This window comes from Ostrinia furnacalis, unplaced genomic scaffold, assembly GCF_004193835.3.
Source record: "Ostrinia furnacalis isolate ACB-3 unplaced genomic scaffold, ASM419383v2 OfSCF0550, whole genome shotgun sequence".
NCBI classification, from domain to species: domain Eukaryota; kingdom Metazoa; phylum Arthropoda; class Insecta; order Lepidoptera; family Crambidae; genus Ostrinia; species Ostrinia furnacalis.
In genome coordinates, this window is record NW_021130789.1 from 113083 (window position 1) to 136088 (window position 23006).

Below are 23006 nucleotides of genomic sequence, written 5' to 3' on the forward strand. Positions count from 1 at the left end.
AATTTACATTCGCTTAGGATTAGAATATCAATAGTGAGATCAAGAATACGAAGGTTTGCTTGAAAGTCGTTAAAGTTAGCGTAGATACTTCTGATATTTTGGGATATTAATGTTAGGTCAGTTTTTTGTACTGTGATAGTATTTTTGAGTTCTCCGATTTTACAATTAAAGTTTAAATACATATTAGAGTCATCTAATGCATTTATGTTTTTAAGAACGTTAATATTCATGTTTTGTTTTATAATTTTTATATTCGATAGCATTATGGGGCGATAAGAAGTAACTGCAACAATGTGAGTCTATGCTGTAAAAACAAAGGTTACAAGTATAGCATAACGGTAGCTGTGGTATTGTTTGTTGTGGTCTGTTTGAGTGTTGGGTGTAATGATGTGTACTTAGAGTAGGTTTAGATAGTATTTTTTGTATGTGCATGTAAATTGTGTAGGTTGATTTTGTGGTTTTGTAATGATAAAGATGTTGGTGGTTGTCATGTAGGAGATAGGATTTATTGTAGGTGAGTTGTATTAGTGTACGAGCAGTGGACAAAACAGTAAAACTTACTATAGATAAAAGTGAATACATCCAGTTGGTTATTATATTTAGTCATTTTGCCAGTAACAGGTTTTGTACCTGTTGTTCACTTCTCACCAGGATTACTGGCGTGTCTTCACTCCTTCTGATGTAAACTCGGCCATGGGACGTCCAGCAATATTTGTAATCTGTCGATTTTATCAGGTCTCGAGCGACAAAGTGAAGTCGGGCTGCCTTGGCGGTCAGTTGCTCAGAGACGTATATTGGAGTGTACTCATTTTTTGTGTGACCCAAGTGCCTGGCGCAGAGTTTCTCCTTGTGCCTAATGTTATATGTCTTCACTGACTTTAAAAAGTCCTTCTTTAGGATGGTAGACGATAGTTCTACTACAATTGGGCCATTGTTCTCCACTTTTTTATTTTTCAGCCTGTAGATATCTTTGATATCTGCTCCTGTAATGGTGTGGCCTACATTCTCCGATAATTTTACCACCATGTTCATCAGTTCCTGTTCATTTTCGTTAGCAACTTTCGGGACGTTCTTAATTTGTATGTTGGATTTTCTATTTTCTCTTTGCAGATCTTCAACCTTGTCTTCCAATATGGTTATATATTCTTTATCTTTCTTGGATTGAAGTTCGTATGCGTCTAGTTTCTTTTTTAGCTCTTCGTTTTGGGAAGCTAGAAAAGCCATTGATTTTTCAATGTTAGCGTTAGCTTCCTTAATGTCATTTAAGACTGGGGTGATTTTATTAATTTGCTTTTCTTGAGCTGTCAGCATTATCGAGATCATGGACCTAATTTCCTCTTTGAAGTTGCTAAGTTCGCAGTCCAGGTTGTCGGTAGCTTTTCTTTTCACTCGCCGACTCACAAAGTTCGTGGGAGAAAGCTCATCCGTCAGCGTTGCGCAGGTAATCACTTCGTCCGTCAGTTCGGAGATGTTAGACTCGGAAAGTGATTTATTCATAGTACTCTTTGGTTCCATTTTGCACTGTGAAGACCGGGCGATTGCGTACACGGTGACGAATGCAGGCGCGTAGCGTTTAGTCGTAGTATCGTAGCACGTAGCAGGGGGCGGAGCTAAAAAGCGGCCGCCGTAGCACAGGTATTGGAGCGCGACAAAAAATGGCAAGTGTTTCGTTCTCGCGGAGGTGAATGAGGTCTCCCCGCTCGCTGCTGCTTGCCGTGACCAATTTATCGCTTAGATTTGGTGTTTTCTTGTGTATGGGATATTCGTAGTTAACACGATGCAGTAATAACTTGTTTGGCGCAGCAATTTATGACTATTTTTAGAGAACGCAACACACGTCTGTTCGCAAGTGAGTCCTCGGACGAAGAGGAACTTAGTTACTCTTTACTCAATGACAAAAGTTTTTGGGTTTCGCTAAGGTTCGTTATTGTTACAGCAATCCAATAGCAACCCGATCCTTACCATAGGACTGTAAGGATAGGTTAGTAAATCAGATCACTGACGTTTTTCGTCTTTTCATAACTCGTTATCCATAAATTTTGAAAAGGCATGACGACATGACTTGTTCGATAGCTCAAGTGACAAATTATTTATAGAATGAGTTGATTAACTTAAGTAGAGACATACAGAGTGTGGTTTTGTAAAACAACGCCCATCACAGGGGTGGTAGTACACATGAAAGTAATCACAAGAAAAATACAAACAAAAATTTTAATTATTACTTTATTAGTAAAAAAAACCTTGTTCAAACGTCTCCTAAAACTTTCGTGACGGCGCTTCTTACCGCCCGCACCACCCCCGCGTACCCCGCTACAGCACCGAGCACATGCGGCCGCCACCCCGAGAGAGCGGGGAGACTGTCCGATAGCTCGCCCGCGTCATAATACCATTTTCCTGATTTCATGGATTTTCCAGGATTTTTTTTTGCATCAGTGTACAAAACCAGTACAAAACCACACCCTGTATTTGGTAGTTTTTTGACAATTCTAAAAAGTAGCCTACTACCCGTTTTCACCATCAATCCTTCATTTTTAAGTGACCCCTATGGAAACAAAATTCCTGTTATTTGTTACTGTAGGAGTCACTTAAAAATTAGGGATTGATGGTGAAAACGGGCATACATCTTCTAAAATGTAGCCTACTTCTTTTATGACACTTGTTTACAATCCACTCTAAAACCACAACATAATACAAAATCTTTGAAAATTGAACTCAAAATCAAATCAAAATCAAAAATAATTTATTCAATTTTGACCACTAGTGGCACTTATGAACGTCAAAATACAGTAAAAAAAGGTAACCCTTAAGGGGCATACATGTCTCCTTATCTTTTGGGCCCTAAAAGCGCTTCGAGACATACATAATTATTAGGGCAAGTGCTGAGAAGAAACGCCGGAACAAACTATTTCTGTGTGCCCGAACCAGAGTTGCTTGTTTGTGTTTGAAAACTAGTCTCGTGACTGATTACTTTTATGCCAAACAACTTTCAGCTTTGTTTATTTGAGTTAGAGGTTTTAGAAACTAGCAAATATCCAAATAAAGTGGGTGGTAGGAAATGTCAACAATTCATTGTGTTTGCAAGAATACGTGTTTATTAAGACTCGGGTATATTAAGAAGGAATGTATGAAGTGGCAAACTTGCTCACTCTCTGAGCAGGAGCTTGCAACTTCGAACTATAAGACTAGGCGCAGACCACCGATTTTTAGTCGGCCGATAGTTGAACCCGATTTTAATTTGTATGAAGAATCGGCCAAATCAAATCGGCGTAATGTGCGCACTTCCATACATGCCCATACTGATCAACTGCCCGACTAAACTATCGGCCGACATAAAATCGATGGTCTGCTTGCCCTAGGCGCAGACCATATACATATATGGATGGATAGACATAGCGAAATCAGGCACAACTATCGGCCAACTAAAAATCGGTAGTCAGCGCCTAGTTTAAACATCTAAAAGCTTTCCGGATTTTTCCTTTATGCGTTTTCTAGCACGGTACGACAGTGACAGATCGTATAAAAATTGACAAATCCTGTTACTGAGTAGACCCATAGGTTTAAGCTAGCCAGAACGTATTTTTAAAAACATCACAAATTCCTGAACGGCTTAAGAAGACGGATTGATCAAACTGTATATTAACACAACAACAAATAAACTAAACAAGAAAAGAAAAGGTCTCGAACGGCGAACTTTGACTAATTGACTGACACTGATCATCAGCAATAGGTAGACTCATTCCCATGGTGCCCATCTGTATATGGCATCTGTAGGTGGCAGGAGGTAGAAGTTAGAACGGAGAACATTTCACAAAAATGACGCACTACAACCATATGAAGCGAGGGTGAAAAAATAGAAATAATAATAAAACGACATAAAATCACAAAATATAAAAAAGGTATCATAGAAAGCAAAGAGTTGGAGAAGATTAAATTGTCGTAAACTAAGAAAATTCTTGATCAAGTCAACTTTCAAACAAAATGTAGTTTTTCAGTTTCCACAATGCTACCGATAAACCTATGTAGATACACATGTCGGGGTCGGGGTTAAAAAGGAATTTCAAATTGCATACCAAAACCTACAAATATCTGGATATCCACGATTGAGGCAAACTCGTGTGCGCCATGGAATTCCCGGAAGCGTTTGAACCAGAAAATAGTATTTCGCGTAGGTGTGTTGTTAATAACAACCTACAATTATTATTACGATACTTCAAACGTTCAGCAATACAGGGTGAATTTGCAATCAGTGTCCAAATTTTTTACGTAAAGAAAACATAATGATAATATTTTTAACGACTTCAAAAAAAGGAGAAGGTTCTCAATTCGAGTAATATGTTCGAGTAACTTTTCGCTAAAATAATTAAATATGAAAAACGATGCCACCGATGCGGCGCGTGGTTTCAAAATTGGACACGTGGATAGTTTACTTCGTTCATAGAAAAATAGGTACACACAAGTAACTGAACAGCTTGTGTAACTGAAAAGGTGCACGAAAATAAGCCTTAACCTTTAAAACTTAAAATATGGGCACCTGCAAATTAAATTTTCAATATATTTTTTTTGCGAAAAATACGAGAATTAAAAATAATTAAGATAAAGTAGTATTGTTAAATTGTTCTATAGAGCTTGTATAATTGTTTATACTGAAACCTATGAATGAGTTAGTGAACGCATGTATTACGTATTTGTTTTGTGATTAAACGTTATTAATGAAGTTTTATTAGTACTAGGAATTGGAACAAAGGGATATGATTATGATTGTACGAATACTCGTAATAATAATATAATTTCTACATAATTATGTTCTGAATAATATGATTAGTTATTAGTTTATATAATGCGAGCAAAGTAAAGTTTCTAAATAACATTTTTATTTCAATAATTATTATCAAAGTATAACTTAATGAAATTAATTAAAAATTAACTAATCGTAAGCTCATTATGAACAAGTTTATTAATAACAATGTTTGTTATGAAAAAGGTTTAAATCTTATTTAAAATTCGTTTTCTAAGAATCTAGTGAAACTTGTTAAATGAACTTAAACCAATAATTCTTCATTGTTATTAATAATTTCGCTTATAACTGGGCGTTTTGGCAACTAATTCACAAAAGGTATGATATTCTAGTGGACAGATTTCTGGGAAACTCGTTAATTCGCAATAGTTCTTAGTTAAACTGAGCTTCTGGGCCAGTAGTTCGCGAGAACTTCGTAAGTACAGTTTCTAGGTATTGAGAGTTTATATTCTTCCTTCCTGTGTAGTCTGGGAGAGATCGCTTCTTATGATAAGACCGCCTAATTAGGTCGTTTCCATTTTGTGTGTCTTTTATGTGACTGTTTTGTATAGTACAAATGCTACTTTTCTGCAAAGACCTATCTGCGACTTCGATTGCATTAATTTTTTGCACTTTCATAATTTCTCTTAGTTTTTTGACCCTAATAACTGTACGGTTACAAAATATTTATAATCAACTAACTTATTATCTATACTAATATTATAAATGCGAAAGTAATTCTGTCTGTCTGTCTTGCTTTCACGCCTAAACCACTGAACCGATTTTGATGAAACTTGGCATAGAGATAGTTTGAGTCCCGGGAAAGGAGAAAGGATAGTTTTTATCCCGGTTTTTGAAACAGGAACGCGCGCGATAAAGTTTTTCTGTGACAGACAAAATTCCACGCGGGCGAAGCCGCGGGCGGAAAGCTAGTTAAAACATACTTCTAAAATATTCTAGCTGTATAAGCTACAGCCCGTAGCCATACTACGGCTACGAGGACTACGAGTATTTATTATGGCTATGTTTTGTTACGCTACGCGCTACGATGCTACGACGCCACAATGCTACGACGCTACAATGCTACGACGCTACGATGCTGCGACGCTACGAATACAGATTTTAAAATGTAAAAAGCAGTCCCAAAGCTTCATTTGCGAATTACGCAAAACAAGATGACTTGGCGAACTTCGTACCGCCAGTAAAAGTTGTTTTAATTACGTTAAATAAATACACTATAACATGGAAATACACATTAAACTGATTTTTTTTAAAGAATTAAGCTTGAAAGAAGTAAATAACGATTTCAAGTTTCTTTAACTTTAAAAATCAATTATTATCAGTCCAAGTCAGCGCTTCCATTTTCTTGGAGTACTTAATAAATGAAATTACCAGGCAATTACAGTTCTAACATCTGTTCTGAGAATCGGTTTTATAGTACTTTGGAATTATGTAACTCAATAACCATCTCGCTTTTAATATCCGGAACAATTAAGTAAGATTTAAAGTCTATCTATGTATATCAGACTTTAAGGGATTTGAAAGGAGGCCTATGTTCGAATATTTAAAACTAGCTTTCCGCCCGCGGCTTCGCCCGCGTGGAATTTTGTCTGTCACAGAAAAACTTTATCGCGCGCGTCCCTGTTTCAAAAACCGGGATAAAAACTATCCTATGTTCTTTCCCGGGACTCAAACTATGTCTATGCCAAATTTCATCAAAATCGGTTGCGAGGTTTAAGCGGGAAAGCGTAACAGACAGACAGACAGACAGACAGACAGACAGACAGACAGACAGACAGAGTTACTTTCGCATTTATAATATTAAGTTGGGATATAAAACAATATATTTCAAATAAATAACTTCATGTCCAGGTAGTCTTAGTTATTACAGTTACAAGTTGGTGATGCNCTGTACTAATAAAACCATGATGAAAACAATTTCCAGAACACTGAAAATATTCTATTTGAAAAATAGAATAATCAATATAAAAACACTAGGAAATGTTTCATCAAAGTATATTTCAATTAACTGAGCAAAAAGCGCCATCTATTGCAAATTAGTTCTAAATCACGCCAATAGATGTCGCTAGTGGTATCCAAAATCAGAATATTGAGAAGAAATATTAATTTGTGAAAAAACAGCAAACGGCAACGTTACACTGTGTGTCCACGCGCATTGTGAGACCTCATAGTAATGTTTATAAGTCAATTTCAAGCTAAAAACTATCCATAATGGCTTTTAAATCTAAAAATAGCCCAACTCATTATCTTTTTAAACCGGGTCTATGAATGTGACCCACTTCAATGAAGAGGTGGGAAGGTGGGAAGATGGTAAAGTGGGAATTCGTTTTAATGACATCCCGACGGATTGGAGGATTTTGGATGTCAAAGAATTATCCGATCCCGCTTTCCATTCACCCTTTATTCGCTAATCCATGAAAGACCCACTTATAAGTTTAAATACCTGTCGCTGGGGGTTTTAAAGAATAGGCAATTCACGTGGCTTTGCTAGCGTGGATTTGGTTTAGTTTGAAACAAATAAGTACCTTACTTATGGGCCTAACTTCGAACTCTTCAAGTTCTTCTGATTAATTTTGTTGCGGGTCCAATGACAGTTTAACTTACCGGGACAAACTTGGCCTTCATTGGTTGGGTTTTTATGGCGGTCAAGCTGAAGATCCTGGCTACACAGGAGTTGCAGTGGTGGGAACGAGAGGTGGAAATTAAAAAAAAACTCATTAAAACTCATTTATTTCTGTAAGTAGGCTTTAAAAAAGCACTTTTACACGTCCCAGTATTAACCCTACAATAGTCCCGTTTCCTTTATTTTAGAACTAGACTAGGATTATAAGTCAAATTACCTATTTACTAAAGTAAAATGGCTCATCTTTTCCAACATGTAGATAGGGGTATAAGCTCTCTACACGTCCAAGTTACCCCTTTGAGTAGTTTTCATTATTTTTTCTGTTCCTGTTTACGTACAAGTTGGTAGCTCGTTAGTTACACGACAAGAGTAACAAGTTTGTTTGTTGTGACACAAAATTGCTTGCAACAAACTGCCCGCGACTTCGCACGCGTGAAAACCCGTTTTCGCAACATTTTTCATTTTTGCTCTGCGTCTATTACTCCTACGTTACGGTATATAGCCTATAGCCTAGCCTCGATAAATAGGCTTTCTAACACCGAAAGAATTATTCAAATCGGACCAGTAGTTCCTGAGATTAGCGCGTTCAAGTAAACAAACAAACAAACTCTTCAGCTTTATAATATTCGTATAGATTATGTAGCGCATAACCCTGCTTGAGATCATATTTCACCTTTATGCAAAACAACAAAGTTTTGTCTTGAGCGACTAATAGATGGCACTATACTTTTTGACATCGCGGTGGTGTGTGATTATTTCTGAAAGGAAGAAAGTAATAGGTTTCTTATCTAAATTAGTCAGTACTCTATTTTTTTTTTCTAAGTGTTATCAGTGACTGAATTGTAAAAATACTTTTTTGTTAATGTCACTTGGATTTTCATGATGAATAATTTGTGACTGAAATAATTATAGTTTTATTTATACTAATATTATGGGCCTAGGATATTAATAAACTTTGTTCTTACATGATACTAAACATAAAACTATTCTTGCTCCATTCAGTTTCAATCCAAAACTCGAATCTTTTCAAATAAACTCTAAACTTGAGATCTTCTTCAAAGTTTATAAACTCCAAACAATATCTGGACAGACCAACAAAACTGTTACATTGAATATAATACGTGGGAAAGAATTGCCAATTTTGTTCTTGAAAGTTTTGAGAGGCAGTGGTTCTCAAACTAAGGACATAGCACACTTATCAACCCGGAAAGGGATCGTAACCGTATTAACTCGAGGCAGTCAGGTTACCGTAACGTAAACGCCTCGCCTTGAGAAAAGCGATACGGTGTGTGTCCCGTTTATTTGTACGCCACACGAACATCCCGTTTGCAGTGACTTGCAAAAAATCGATCCGCTTGAATTTGGAATTTCAAAGTTCAAACACACACGTCTTGTGTGGCCTGTTCATCTCCGCGAGTTTAGGATACTATTCGACAAGGCCTCACATACGAGCGAACATTGACTCACGCACGCGTATTCTTGTGTATGATGGAACAAAATAAAGAAAATGGTGTACTAAATACTGTGCAGTATTTAACTGCCTAAATAATAATAAAAACACAGAATGTACTTTTTTAAGTTGCCTCAAGACACTGAGAGCTAAATAAGTTGTTAATATTATTCATGATAATTCATTTTAAATCATGTATTTCTTCCGCCATTTTCCGCAGTTTGGCACCTCACGTCACATCATTTTACCGAAGTCAGCCTGTTTGCGCGCTTATGTTGGCAACAAAGAGTTCTCATGTTCTACTGTTGGTATACATGCGTGCCTCTTCCCGACCATTCGCCAAAGTTCCTTGGCGTCTAACGCCATCTATTTCTCCGCGGCGTAAACTGTTGTGCCGCCTACCAAACATTTGAAAGAAAAAAGACAGTTGCCCGTTGCCCAGACTCCATTTTTCACGTGTGCATCTACGCCGCTATAAAAAACTATTTTATTCTATCGTTTGGTGATTTTGTGCGAAGTGCAGTGTTTCCGCTATTCGAACGACGCCCTCTGATATTGGATTGCCACAAGGAGTGCTGGAACTGGGAAAGGGAGCCCGGTGTCGCTGTTACCAGGTCAGTGCATGAGTCTCATATAATCTCAATATATCGGGTAAACTCCTTTCTCGGCAACTCACACAGTTATTCTATTCCCGCATCGCATTTCCTATTCAATTTCCCTTAAAACAAATACGTAACAAACCCCTCGCATCATCAGGTATCTTTTTTATAAAGCGTAAGACATAAACAGTAATGCGTTTTAATTTTTTCCAGGACGAGACCCGGGATGCGAGCTCAAGAAGGGGGTGCGGCGATGCGTCTACATCGGATACAGCAGTTAAAGTAACCGACGGTCTCATTTCAGGTATATCATCAAGATGAGAAGATGCAAAGGGCACGATCGGCCAATCGGCGATGGGAGATTGAGCCCATAAGGGGCCATGCCACCATAATGATTGCGCGATTAATTGCGAAGGTAAAAGACCTCGCGAGACACAGTCACTGGGATTCTCAGATCCGTTTATATGAAAAAAGCGGCCAGGTGGCAAATTATCGTGTATTTTACTAACACGGTTGGCGACAAACATTTGCCAACGGTGCGGCGATGAATGAATCCACGACAGAGCGATAGTGGAATCTGAAAAGGCGAATATTTCATTTATAGGGTAGCGATTATCAAATGCGGCGTGAACTCGTTTAATAAATTCAGAAAGAAGCAATGCGGCACACAATTCGAGCCTAGCGAGCGTTATAGTTTTGAGCGGAGCGACTTTCGACCTTGAACATACTAATTGTATAGAAATGTCACCGTTCGGATGCGTTACATGCAAAAAAATTACACAGCCATATGCCTTAAGACTGGCATCTCCGAAACCGAGTAAGCGGACAGTGCAACCTGAAGTTAAATCGTCCATGTACATTTCGTGAGTGGCGACCTCTGCAGCGCGAGGGAAGCGATCCTGTTCCTCAAGAGCCAATTGTCGGATCGTGCGCATAGCCAGGTACGGACTCGAGCGAAGACCGAATGCGACCGAATTAAATTGGAAAATACGAACAAGTTCGTCTTCATTAAATCGGTATAATATTTTTTGATATTTACGATCATCATCTGCTAAAAGTATGCGAAGGTACATTTGTTGCACGTCAGCAGTGACGGCTATTTCAAATTGACGAAACCTTAATAGCAATGTAAATAAATCAGCCTGCAAGTTAGGTCCAGTCATGAGTAAATCGTTGAGCGAAAAGCCAGTGTCCGTTTTGGCGCTGGCATCCAAAACAATGCGCGTTTTAGTCGTAGTTCTATCGGGACGAATTACAGCGTGATGTGGGATGAAGTAACCCTCACTCAAAGCCACGGATGAGTATGGTATTTCAGATAAATAACCCTTTTTTAAATAGTCAGAAATTACTTCATTATACGCCTCACGAAGTGTAGGCAGCGCGATGAATTTACGCTCAAGTGCAGCTAATCGGCGCTGAGCACCAATATGCGAATTACCTAATGTTTTAGGATCCCCTTTAAAAGGCAAAGAAACAATGAAACGGCCAGAAGAATCGCGCGACACTGTCGATAAGAACTTGCGTTCGCACTCGCGGTCGTCCGGACTGACGTCACAGCCACTACTATTAACCTCCTCAATCTCCCAAAATTTAGTTAAAGACTGATGCAAGTTGTCATTTATTAAAGGACCGAAGGACCAGGCTACACTGCCAGGTTCGACGGAGCTAACCATTTCACCCACAACAATATAGCCAAGAGTAGTTTCGAGCGCGTGAGGGGCAATGACCGGGCCGTCAGCCGGGCACGATGTCACAGTAGGTATAATCTTACCACCGAGCAATAAATGTGGGAACAACGGTGCGCCGAGAATGAGGATCATTNAATTGCGTGAATATCGCCAGGTAAATTCCATAAATCATCAGCGAGTGGGATATCCGAAAAGTCGTCGATTATGCTTGCGTTAACAACGCGAGTAGGTAGATAGTCAGTAATATGTTCGACTACCAAGCATTTTACATTATATTGTGCGTCAGAGACGCGAGACTTAATTGTCAGCGAAACAAAACCTAAAACAGAGGTATCGAGCGACCCTACAGTTTTAATAGTCGAATTAATTAGCGGTTGAATATTCAAGTTCAATTGATTACAACATGAAAGCGTTACAATATTATTTTGCGATGCACTGTCAATTAAACATCTGATAGTTACGTGTTTCCCATTAATAGGTACATAAACTTGCGCGGTAGGTAGTATTGTCGTAGAATTGTTTTTATGTGAGGTTGTCAATACGACGCCCGTCTCGTCCTGATACGCGCCTAAACATGTGACGGAATTGTCACTGGACTGCGAGTGCAAGCACACAGAGCGCTCCGGCTGCNCCATAGAGCAATGATTATCATCGACAAAAATATCGATAGTCTCTCCGCGCCATCAGCTGTTACACAAATGTCATTACCTCGTCCCCCTCAGGAAATGGCGAAATTTTTTGTATGGAAATAAACGCGCGCTGCTACTCCTGTTATTTCTGCTCTCTGAGTGCAAGCACACAGAGCGTTCCGGCTGCACAGAGGTGGTTACGGGCGGGGCCGCTGACGGCGGAGGCGCCGCGAAAGGTGGTGAATGCGTTGTAATTTGGTTTGTATTAATGCGAGTGGATTGCGAAGTAACCGGGGTGTCAAAATGTAACATAGAATGATGTTTTTTATTACAGATTTTACACAAGCTTTGAGAACCGCACTTTGAAGTATTATGACTTGACCCTAAACAATTAACACACAAATGATTTTGTTTCACAAATTGGAATCTATCTTTGATGCTCATTTTCTTAAACTCGGTGCATTCATAAAGACGAAAATGCTGAACCGATTTACAATAAATGCACGTATTTACTTTAACATTTCCCGATGTGTTGTCATTTGTTATGGCAAAGGTATGAGACACTCTTTTAGTAGTGTTATTATTATTATAGCGCGATCGCGGTTGTGTCTGTTGAACCGAAAACGAAGATGTTCGTTCTAAGACTTTAATATGGTGGCGGATGAAATTGATAACATCTGAACTCTCCGGTATGTTTTTGTCACGAATAGATGATTCGAATTGTTGCACAGTTTGTAAGTCTAACTTTTTTAACGCGATATGCGTTATGATGAAGTCAGGTAAATCATCGATATTTAATTGTTTTAGCGCGGCAAAAGATGAGTTAAGTTTTTCTATAAAATCATTTAATTGAGATGGCGAACTGTTTGTTAATTTAATGTCCAAAATGTTATTCAAATACATGGTGCCTAGTGCACGTTTATCTTGATATTTAGTTATTAGAGATTCCCAAATAGTGGGTGTTCCGAACCCATTTTAGCGCCATCGCTGCTCTACGTGGTGCCTGCGTGCGACGCCCGACGGCGATGCGTGGATATTTCATGCAATTTTCGACGCCGCCGTCCGCCGATTGCGCCGCCGGAAGAAAAACGTGCACGTGCACCACGTGCAACCAAGACCACGCCAAGACGACTTCGAGCTTCTGAAGGAGAGTGAGCTGGTTCCTTTTATTATTTCACAACAAACCCTCTATCTTACTTACTTACAATTCTTAACCAAATTTTACACAATTTTTCAAAATGACGTCACAAGACAAATTTTTTCCCAACGACATTGTTCAACTTTCACGCAGTAGAGCAGCATTTAAGGGTAAACTTACCCAATTCACCAATTTCATAGATAATTTAGCAACTCCATTAACTGCAGATGATATTTTAAACCTTGAGTGTCGCATAGAAAATGTTACATTAACTTATGNTTTGCAGATTTTGTTAATGAAGTATGTGCGGTATTTGCCTGACATTCAACAATTGATGTACGCGTTTGTGAAATGTATGAATAAAGCTCCTCAAAGGATGACCAATCACTAAAATTGGGAACAGCTACGGGATTCAACTCCATCTCTAAAAGATTATGCTGATCGCAAAGCGAATTAAATTCATCATACAATTTTGGTAAAGTTGAACATGACGCTAAAAATGCTTGTTGAGACTTAGTTATTTCTTTTGAGATCGAAATATTCTTTGCAACAGTAAAGATTTCATTAATGCGACCGAAAATGGCTTGCTTTTTAGCAACGACAAATTTTAATTTTGTAGCGGACGCCATTTTGGACGCCGTTTCAANTTTCATAGTATTTTAAAATATTATGACGGAATAATATCAGGACAATCAAATAGGACACAAAATAGCTTTTTAAAGTATTTAATATTATTTGGTATATGGCATGCATAAGTTTTAGGAGCCAAGCAACTGCGAAATTTTAGTTTATTTTTACTTCCTGCTCTACAAGTTATGTTAACAGCATTATTGTGTTCCGGCAGTTAGAGTTAAGATAGCCAGTTCTTCCGTGGTTGAGGATTTCGGGTGAAGCTCGCTTCCACATTCGGCCTGATCGTCACTTACCATCAGGTGAGATACAGGCCAAGAGCTTCCTCGTTGTGGATAAAAAAAAAATTAAACAAGTTAACGCAAACGTGGTCGCCCCAAGGAAACTTGGCGGCGCACTGTGGCAGACGAGGCGAAAAAGATCGGCTCAAGACTAAACGCGATGGTAAGTCAAGTCTACAAGTTATAAATAGGCTAACTTAATTGTAGTTCTATATTGCTTATAGGGACCTGAATGGAGCTCTTAGAAGATTAACCATTTTTATTGAAAGTTTTAGTCTTACTTCCGCTTGGATTGAGATATTGGCCAAGCCGATTGTCCTATATTCTTCTGAATATTTAATAAATTACCAAACAATGTAAAAATGTTAACTTTTACCAAATTTAAAAGAACAATTTTTGACTTTTTGTTAATTAAAATGTATTATACAGTGAATGACTTTTTAAATGATAGAATGATGTGACATCGGTGATGTAACTTAATTAGACATTTACAATTAATTCAAATTTCTTTGACTTTTGCAATTCAAATTTTGTTTCCTGACATGTATTTATTGTATTGTTACTTGTTACTGTCATGGTATATGAAAAACAAGACTAAATGTAGCAACAATAAACATAACTTTAAGAACAAGAACTTTTGCACGTCGCATGCGACAGAATATGCTGGAATTAACTAAATTAACACGATTGGTGTAACCATGTTCTTGCAAATGAATTATTTTATTATTATTATTATTCTATTAAACCAGTGTCTAGTGCGCTTTTGGCGGTCAACTTGAGATCCACCTTTCCCTTCGAAGCACTCAAGAGTGAGCTTGAGCCGAGGACGAATGTCCAATTTGAGAACACTGTCGGGTATTTCTGGGTAGGTCAATAACCGTTCCCATTCGCCAAAACAGTAGGAAACTGCGTATCTGACTACGCCTTCACAAGCAACGTCAACGCCTCAACGTGACCACGCGCTCTACATTATTGTAACGAAGAACAAGAAAGGACATTCTGGTGCAATGCAAAAGTGTCGGCCTTATGGCCCTCTCTTCTGCAGTGGAAGCAGAATCTTTTACGTTTGATGCTAGCAATGTAAATAAAGGCTTTTAAAAGCGTTTCTAGACATCCCAGTATTAACCCTACCACTGCTTCAGGACAATAAATGGGCCAGTGCTGAGAAGAAGCAGCGCAAGAAACTCAGTCACTAAAGTCGTACATAAGCATTAATGCGAGCTAGGCAGTTTAAAGAATCTAAACAGTTTTATTTTGTATTATAATCATCAATTTTATAGTAGCCCTTATTCATTAAGCTGTTTTTAATATGTAGGTACTTTAAATTTATGAATGGGCAATTCTACAACAGTTTGTGGTAATTTATTAAAAAGTTTAATACCATTTTTCCATAAATGAATTACCAATCTTATTTGGTAGGTACTAGGCGGAGGACCCGTTACTCAGTACCGAAAACATACGGTTTGCTATAGCTCTTAATTTTGAATATTAATTTGTATCTTGAGGACGGGTTTGGGAGAAACGTTACATAATATCTGTTTTGTCCAAAACCGATGGCTTCAGCGACACAGGGGGCACGCGCGGCCAAAATGCATTACCTTATCCGACAATTTACAGAAAATATTGCCTATTATTATTTAGAACTCACTTGCACAGAATACTGTACAGAAGGCGGACTTAATGCCAGTCATCTATCTTAACGAACTAGCTTTCCTAATTTCGGTAAAAGAAAAAGGTTTTAAATTTCATCACTTACATTTTCAATAATATAATATGATGTCTGATGCGGTGCAACAGATGGCTGTTAAATTAGTTCGAGAAAAAATGTCTATCCATCCACCAAGTAACAAAAATTTCCGTTGAATATCAAAATATTTTAAGCGCATCGTATTAAAATATGATGCAGAATAAATGTTTTAAGTGACAATAATGTATGCATTTCAAGTGCAGGCTAAAATGTTTTAAGCGACATCAAGTATGAATTTCAAGTGCAGGCTGCCTGTTTTATTTTTATTTTATTTATTTATTAGGTATATACTACAGTTGACAATCGAGTTTTGTTTTCTAAATAAAAATATGTGCGCCGTAGCAATTTTTATGGATTTGTCCAAAGCTTATGACAGGGTCCTTCACAGTGTACTCTTACAAAAGTTACAATCCGTCGGAATTCGTGGGGTAGCAAGAGAATGGCTCGCCTCATATTTAAGCCAAAGAAAGCAACTTGTTGAAGTGCAACATTATCACGAAACAACGCGCGTTATTAGTCAGGTTCGCTCTCCTGCAGAGCTAGTATCAGGGTCTATACCACAAGGAAGCGTGCTCGGATGTTTACTTTTCTTAATTTACATCAATAACCTTCCCTCTGCGGTACGCCACAAAGTGGTCCTATTTGCAGACGATGCAACACTCTTGGTCTCTTGCAGTTACGATAATTTGAGCAGTCTGAATAACACATTAACAGAAGCACTTCATGAAATTAAATCACATTTAAAAGATATAGGCTTAACACTAAATATTGAGAAAACCAAATTGATGCAGTTCCGGCCATATCAAAGATCGGGAATATCCTTTAATTTAACTCACGATGGACAAAACATCGAGGAAGTCAAAGACTTTAAGCTGCTGGGTATCTCTATAGACGCGACTCTAAGTTGGAAGAATCATGTTGATACTTTAGTGGGTAAACTGAGTCGATTCTCATATGCGCTGCGCGAACTCAGAAAGGGTACAAACGTAGAGTGTGCACTTACCGCGTATCATAGTCATGCCGCAGCCTGGATAAGGTACGGAGTGGTACTGTGGGGCAACGCTACTAACGTACAAACCGTACTAATCCTGCAGAAACGCTGCCTTAGGATCATAACACACACAGCTCCGAGACAATCATGCAGGCAGATATTTGTGCACTTAAAGGTTCTCACTGTGACGTGTATGTATATNTCCACCTTAGGGATGCGTGTGCGCTCCGCGCAGATTTAAAAACCAATTATGTGTGAGATTAAATTTAGGGTTCATTATATTAGTTAATTTAATTCTCTTGTAGCATTAAGATTTAGTTTTAAGTAAATTAGTATTAAGAGTTATTGTTAAGTTTTATATTATTAAATTAAGTACATTTTTAATTTATTACGTAGTTTTATTTTATTATGCTAATTTTATTTCTAATTTAAGATTAACGTTAGGACACGTCTCTGCGTAGTCCATAACGTTACACTTGTGTCAGATTATCATCCCCAAAAGCAGAAGGTTTTTTAAATTTCTTTTTCTACGTTTCTGAGTGCTTAACATCTCTATTTCTTTTTCCAGGCAGCAATAGTCCTGCTGATAGTAGCCGCAATCCAGGCGGTGGTGCTGGGCACAGCAGTCAAGGTCACGGACGCAGACGAGGTGCACCTGGCCAAGGACCTGGAGCAATCCTTCAGGCTTGCCAGAGAGAACAACCCAACCCATGCTGCTCTGTGGGCGGCTACGCAGCACGAGGTAAATAATTCATTAAATATACTATGTATATATATTTTTTAATATTTTTTTAAATATCCCTGGACATTTTACACTACGCTTCTAGTCCCAAACTAAGCAAAGCTTGTACTATGGGTACTAGACAACGGATATAAACATACTTAAATACTTTTACTTATTTTTTTTTTTGTAAATACATACATTATAGTACAACACACCCAGCCCCATCACAGAAGTTAAAATTCATCATTTCAATTTCTGCCCGGACGGGAATCGAACCCGGGACCTCTCGGAATAGTAGTCCGTTCCGAACCACTACACCAAACGGCCGATATCGGGTCAGTGAGTCTCCACTGCTGGAGCATGACCCTGTTTTCAACCGACTTCAAAAAAGGAGGAGGTTCTCAATTCGACCCGTATGTTTTTTTTTTTTTTTTCTATGTTTGTTACGCGATAACTCCGCCAATTATGAACCGATTTGAACAAATCTTTTTTCGGCGTATAGGTAATACCTCAAGGGTGGTCCCATTTAAATTTAATAATAGAAAAAACAACCCCCAAGGGTGGAAAATTGGGGATGAACTTTTTTATACGCAATATCTCCGCCGATTATAAATCAATTTGAACGATTATTTTTTTGTTGAATAGGTATTATCAAAAGGGTGGTTTCATGCGAATTTGAAGAAAATATTTCACCCCTAAGGGTGGAAAATTGGGGATGAACTTTTTTATACGCAATATTTCTAACATTGCTAATTAACCAATCTTATAGTGAGGGTAAATTTCCAGAATCTCTTAAACTAGCTGTTATCAAACCTATATTCAAAAAGGCCGATAAGTCAGATCCTTCAAATTACCGCCCCATCGCACTCCTTTCAGTAATATCAAAGTTATTTGAGAAAATTATATGCCAAAGAATGTATAAATTCTTAGAAAAAAATGACGTTTTCAACAAAAACCAACATGGATTTCGCAAGAACCGCTCGACGACTTCGGCTGTATTTGATATTGTTGTAGAAGTACTCGAAATTCTAAATNTTTGACTTTGACTTAATCTCCTCTTAATGATATCTAAGGGAAGAGTGGACGTGGTCTGTTCTACTCTGCCGTAACCACATGGCACGGCCAAGGCCGATTAATGTGACCATCATCATCATCATCATCATTTCAGCCATAGGACGTCCACTGCTGAACATAGGCCTCCCCTAATGCTTTCCACGTTGATCGATTGGTAGCGGCCTGCGTCCAGCACGATGTCGTCGGTCCACCTTGTAGGTGAACGTCCCACGCTGCGTTTTCCGGTACGCGGCCTCCATTCCAGAACTTTGCTGCCCCATCGGCCGTCAGTTCTGCGTACTATGTGCCCTGCCCATTGCCACTTCAGCTTGCTAATCCGTCGGGCTAATGTGACCAGTTATTCCCAAATAATCTCAGCAAAGTCTCTGGTCATTATAAGTCACAAAAAATAATTAGTCACTGATTCAAGCAATGACAGACCAGTGTGATAGACTGATGCACTCAGAAAGGAAAACCCACTGGATTTCAGACGGTAAATCCCACGTATCTGTGCTGTGTAATCCACATAACTTTACAAGCAATCTGATATCTAAATAAGATATGTGTTGTGGCTGTAAGACATTTTTTGTCTGTCATGCTTATTTACAACGTTTTAAGAAATGTTCTAGCTTTACTTTGTAATAAATCGTATAAACTACAAGTATGTATGTTACATACCGCACAAAACAATTATAATAAAAAATACACGAAAAACAAAATGGATTACTAAAGGTATAAGAAAGAGTTGCTATCATAAGCGAATCCTACGCTACCTCTTAACTAAATTCGAAAACGAGTCTTTAAAAACATACACAAAATTATATTGTAAAATACTAAAGAAAATTATAAGTACAGAAAAAAGAAAATCGAATATACATAGAATAAAATCCTCTAAGAATAAATATAAAACAATGTGGAGTATGGTCAACGAAAAATTAAAATTAAATAAACAAAAACACGAAAACATTACTTTGAATGTCAATAATAACATTACTACCTGCCCAACTGAGATTGCAAATATATTTAATACCTACTATAGATCTATAAACCCTGTTGACAATCAAACACACTACTACAGTGCAAACTCTTTGCTCAACTCATTTTACTTGGGCAGCGTATCTAATATAGAGGTAAAAAAAGCTATCCTTGGCTTAAAACGAAATAACACTTTTGGCCACGATGAGATTCCGGCTACGCTCCTAGTGCACTGTATAGACGAATTTGTAAAACCCCTAACATTGCTAATTAACCAATCTTATAGTGAGGGTAAATTTCCAGAATCTCTTAAACTAGCTGTTATCAAACCTATATTCAAAAAGGCCGATAAGTCAGATCCTTCAAATTACCGCCCCATCGCACTCCTTTCAGTAATATCAAAGTTATTTGAGAAAATTATATGCCAAAGAATGTATAAATTCTTAGAAAAAAATGACGTTTTCAACAAAAACCAACATGGATTTCGCAAGAACCGCTCGACGACTTCGGCTGTATTTGATATTGTTGTAGAAGTACTCGAAATTCTAAATAAAAATATGTGCGCCGTAGCAATTTTTATGGATTTGTCCAAAGCTTATGACAGGGTCCTTCACAGTGTACTCTTACAAAAGTTACAATCCGTCGGAATTCGTGGGGTAGCAAGAGAATGGCTCGCCTCATATTTAAGCCAAAGAAAGCAACTTGTTGAAGTGCAACATTATCACGAAACAACGCGCGTTATTAGTCAGGTTCGCTCTCCTGCAGAGCTAGTATCAGGGTCTATACCACAAGGAAGCGTGCTCGGATGTTTACTTTTCTTAATTTACATCAATAACCTTCCCTCTGCGGTACGCCACAAAGTGGTCCTATTTGCAGACGATGCAACACTCTTGGTCTCTTGCAGTTACGATAATTTGAGCAGTCTGAATAACACATTAACAGAAGCACTTCATGAAATTAAATCACATTTAAAAGATATAGGCTTAACACTAAATATTGAGAAAACCAAATTGATGCAGTTCCGGCCATATCAAAGATCGGGAATATCCTTTAATTTAACTCACGATGGACAAAACATCGAGGAAGTCAAAGACTTTAAGCTGCTGGGTATCTCTATAGACGCGACTCTAAGTTGGAAGAATCATGTTGATACTTTAGTGGGTAAACTGAGTCGATTCTCATATGCGCTGCGCGAACTCAGAAAGGGTACAAACGTAGAGTGTGCACTTACCGCGTATCATAGTCATGCCGCAGCCTGGATAAGGTACGGAGTGGTACTGTGGGGCAACGCTACTAACGTACAAACCGTACTAATCCTGCAGAAACGCTGCCTTAGGATCATAACACACACAGCTCCGAGACAATCATGCAGGCAGATATTTGTGCACTTAAAGGTTCTCACTGTGACGTGTATGTATATCTTTGAGTTAGGGCGACTAGTGAAAAAATATCCCCAATATTTTAAAAAAATTGGTGACCTACCTGGAAAACAAAACTCTCGACGAGAAAATAATTTAGTACTGCCTCCATCCCGTTTGACACTGTACAACAATGGTCCACTATTTATGGCAATTAAAATCTATAACCACTTGCCCAACTCAATCAAAACCCTCCAAGGTAAAAACTTCGAACAAAGATTAAAAGAATTGTTATTAAGTAAGGCATATTATTGCTTAAAGGAGTATTATAACGACAAATTGTAACCATTGAGTAATACTATTTTTATTAATATTATTATTTTGAACATATTATTAATTTTAACATGATTATTAGTATTGACATTAAATAATGAACTGGAATTTAAATGTTATGAATTGGATTATGAAATTTTTAAGCATGCATAATTTATTTTTAGTATTTCTTCTTAAATTTTAGTGATATAATTTTAATAATAACTAAATATTGTAATACCCTGTCAGGGTTCATTTGAGGATGTATACTTACGTATGTATTAGCTTAAGACCTTCTCACCAAATGAAGCAATAAAGAATTATGAATTATGAATTATGAAACTGGTTACCAGAACACGGTCCCCCTAGGTTTTATGTGTAGAAGAAGATTTTGGTAGTTTTATTTTTATTTTTATAAGCAGTGAATAAGTACATTACCTTTGGGGAACAGGTCTGATACAAATGCTCCTATTTCCATCAGTTCCGATAGTGATAAAGTTTTATATACAGTCCACTTCGTAGCATTTTCTAGATAATAACATTCAGCCAATCACGCAGACACACACACACACTTGCCTACTTGATAGGTGCTTACGGCCCTCCAAGTGTTTTATATTGAACCCTAAATCTTCTACAGCTAAACTGCTGCGGCGTGAACGGCCCCGGCGACTACCGCTCCTCAAACCTGCCTGATTACTTCCCCCCAAATATTCCCATCGCCTGCTGCCCCAAGTACGACCCTGATCGCTCCGAGCTGGTCCAGGAGAGGGAGCGGGAGTTCTGTAAGGCCAAGAAGACGTACTACGATATTGGATGCAAGGAACAGGTGTTGGAGGGCTTTAGGGCGTCAGCGAAGCTGGTGCTTGCGATCACTGTGTCGCTGATTGTTTTTGAGGTAAGGTGACAAACATAATATTGTAGGATATAGAGCAGGCATGTTATGGATATCCGTAACCGTAACCGAAACGTTCGGATATCCGAAATGAAAAAAAATCCGTAACCGTAACCGGTATAATATTATTCCTATATCCGTAACCGTATCCATAACCGAAACTACATATCCATAACATCCCTAATATAGAGACTAGGTAGGATGTTATTGTCAAATTCAAATTAAAAAAAATCTGTATACATGGGCCCATTCCAGGGCACTTATACACGCCCCAAATATAGCTTGCCCTACCACCACTTCGAGACAACATGTTATTTATCGAATAAATAAATAACAACAAAACAATACTTTGAAAACACACATTAAATTGTTCTCATTTGATTGTCTCTAAGATACTAAATAAATTTCACTTTTATTGATAGTTCCGTTCCAATTTTTTTATTTCTAGTAAAATCAACAATTTACTTTTTTACATTTAATTTTTTTTTTCTGTTTTTCAGGTCCTTTTGGCAATCACTTCATCGATATTGTACAAGAAAGTAAAAAAGTACAAGAGTCGTCGTTCTGGCGATGGGGACCCACATTCGAAGCCCTAAAATACCGAAAATGTAATCTAGCCATCGTTAAAATCCTTTTCACATGCTTTCAAAATATTCGAAAGTGAACAAATTCCAATTTCTTGTAATTTATTATTCATATATAGCGCCATCTAGTAGATAAGAGGTTAACTTATACATACCAAGAAATGGTGCCTACAATTTTGAAACTTATTTCGGTTTCTCTATAAATATTAAATTGAAATAACTAATTGAATTAATTTAAAACTAGGTATTTTAATGCGAGACTTATTAAAATTGAATTTATATGCAAGTATGTAATAGGATTAAATGGGGCTTAGCATTAAACGATCTCAGTGCCAAGACAAGGAACTGTAATACGCAGTAGGTTGAACTGAACTATGTATTTAAAGCTAATAATAATTTATTTGTAATCTTATTAGTAGGAATCGCTATTATAATATTTCTTAAAATAAAGACGATGAGACTGTATCAACTTTTTTTTGTACACTAAGCGCCATCTATGATCATTAGTATGTACTACCTCTAAACTATCAGGCAAAG

General features: G+C 37.8%; 3 protein-coding genes across 3 annotated transcripts; 1 reads left to right on the forward strand and 2 right to left on the reverse strand.

Moving 5' to 3' along the window:
* Positions 1–603: 603 nt before the first annotated feature.
* Positions 604–1515, reverse strand: LOC114366147 (structural maintenance of chromosomes protein 2-like). The gene has a single exon (XM_028322923.1). It carries the CDS (start codon positions 1513–1515, stop codon positions 604–606), a length of 912 nt encoding a protein of 303 aa, XP_028178724.1.
* A 9768-nt stretch (positions 1516–11283) lies between these two features.
* Positions 11284–12761, reverse strand: LOC114366148 (uncharacterized). Its single transcript, XM_028322924.1, has 2 exons — positions 11942–12761; positions 11284–11755 (listed from the first exon to the last, which is right to left on the reverse strand). Exons 1-2 carry the CDS (start codon positions 12685–12687, stop codon positions 11284–11286), a joined length of 1218 nt encoding a protein of 405 aa, XP_028178725.1. The 5' UTR covers positions 12688–12761.
* Positions 12762–16534: 3773 nt separating this feature from the next.
* On the forward strand, positions 16535–22922 carry LOC114366149 (tetraspanin-18-like). Its single transcript, XM_028322926.1, has 4 exons — positions 16535–16558; positions 17140–17313; positions 21631–21888; positions 22386–22922. The coding sequence occupies exons 1-4, from the start codon at positions 16535–16537 to the stop codon at positions 22479–22481; spliced, it is 552 nt and encodes a 183-aa protein (XP_028178727.1). The 3' UTR covers positions 22482–22922.
* Positions 22923–23006: the final 84 nt, after the last annotated feature.

What these genes read in the sequence shown, in the direction of transcription:
- LOC114366147 (XM_028322923.1), bottom strand. Translation starts at nt 1,515, where the DNA reads ATGGAACCAAAGAGTACTATGAATAAATCACTTTCCGAGTCTAACATC.
- LOC114366149 (XM_028322926.1), top strand. Translation starts at nt 16,535, where the DNA reads ATGCGCTGCGCGAACTCAGAAAGG. An exon ending in GCTGCGCGAACTCAGAAAGG is followed by an intron (nt 16,559 to 17,139) that starts GTACAAACGTAG and finishes TTCTTTTTCCAG; the next exon opens with GCAGCAATAGTCCTGCTGAT. An exon ending in GGGCGGCTACGCAGCACGAG is followed by an intron (nt 17,314 to 21,630) that starts GTAAATAATTCA and finishes AATCTTCTACAG; the next exon opens with CTAAACTGCTGCGGCGTGAA.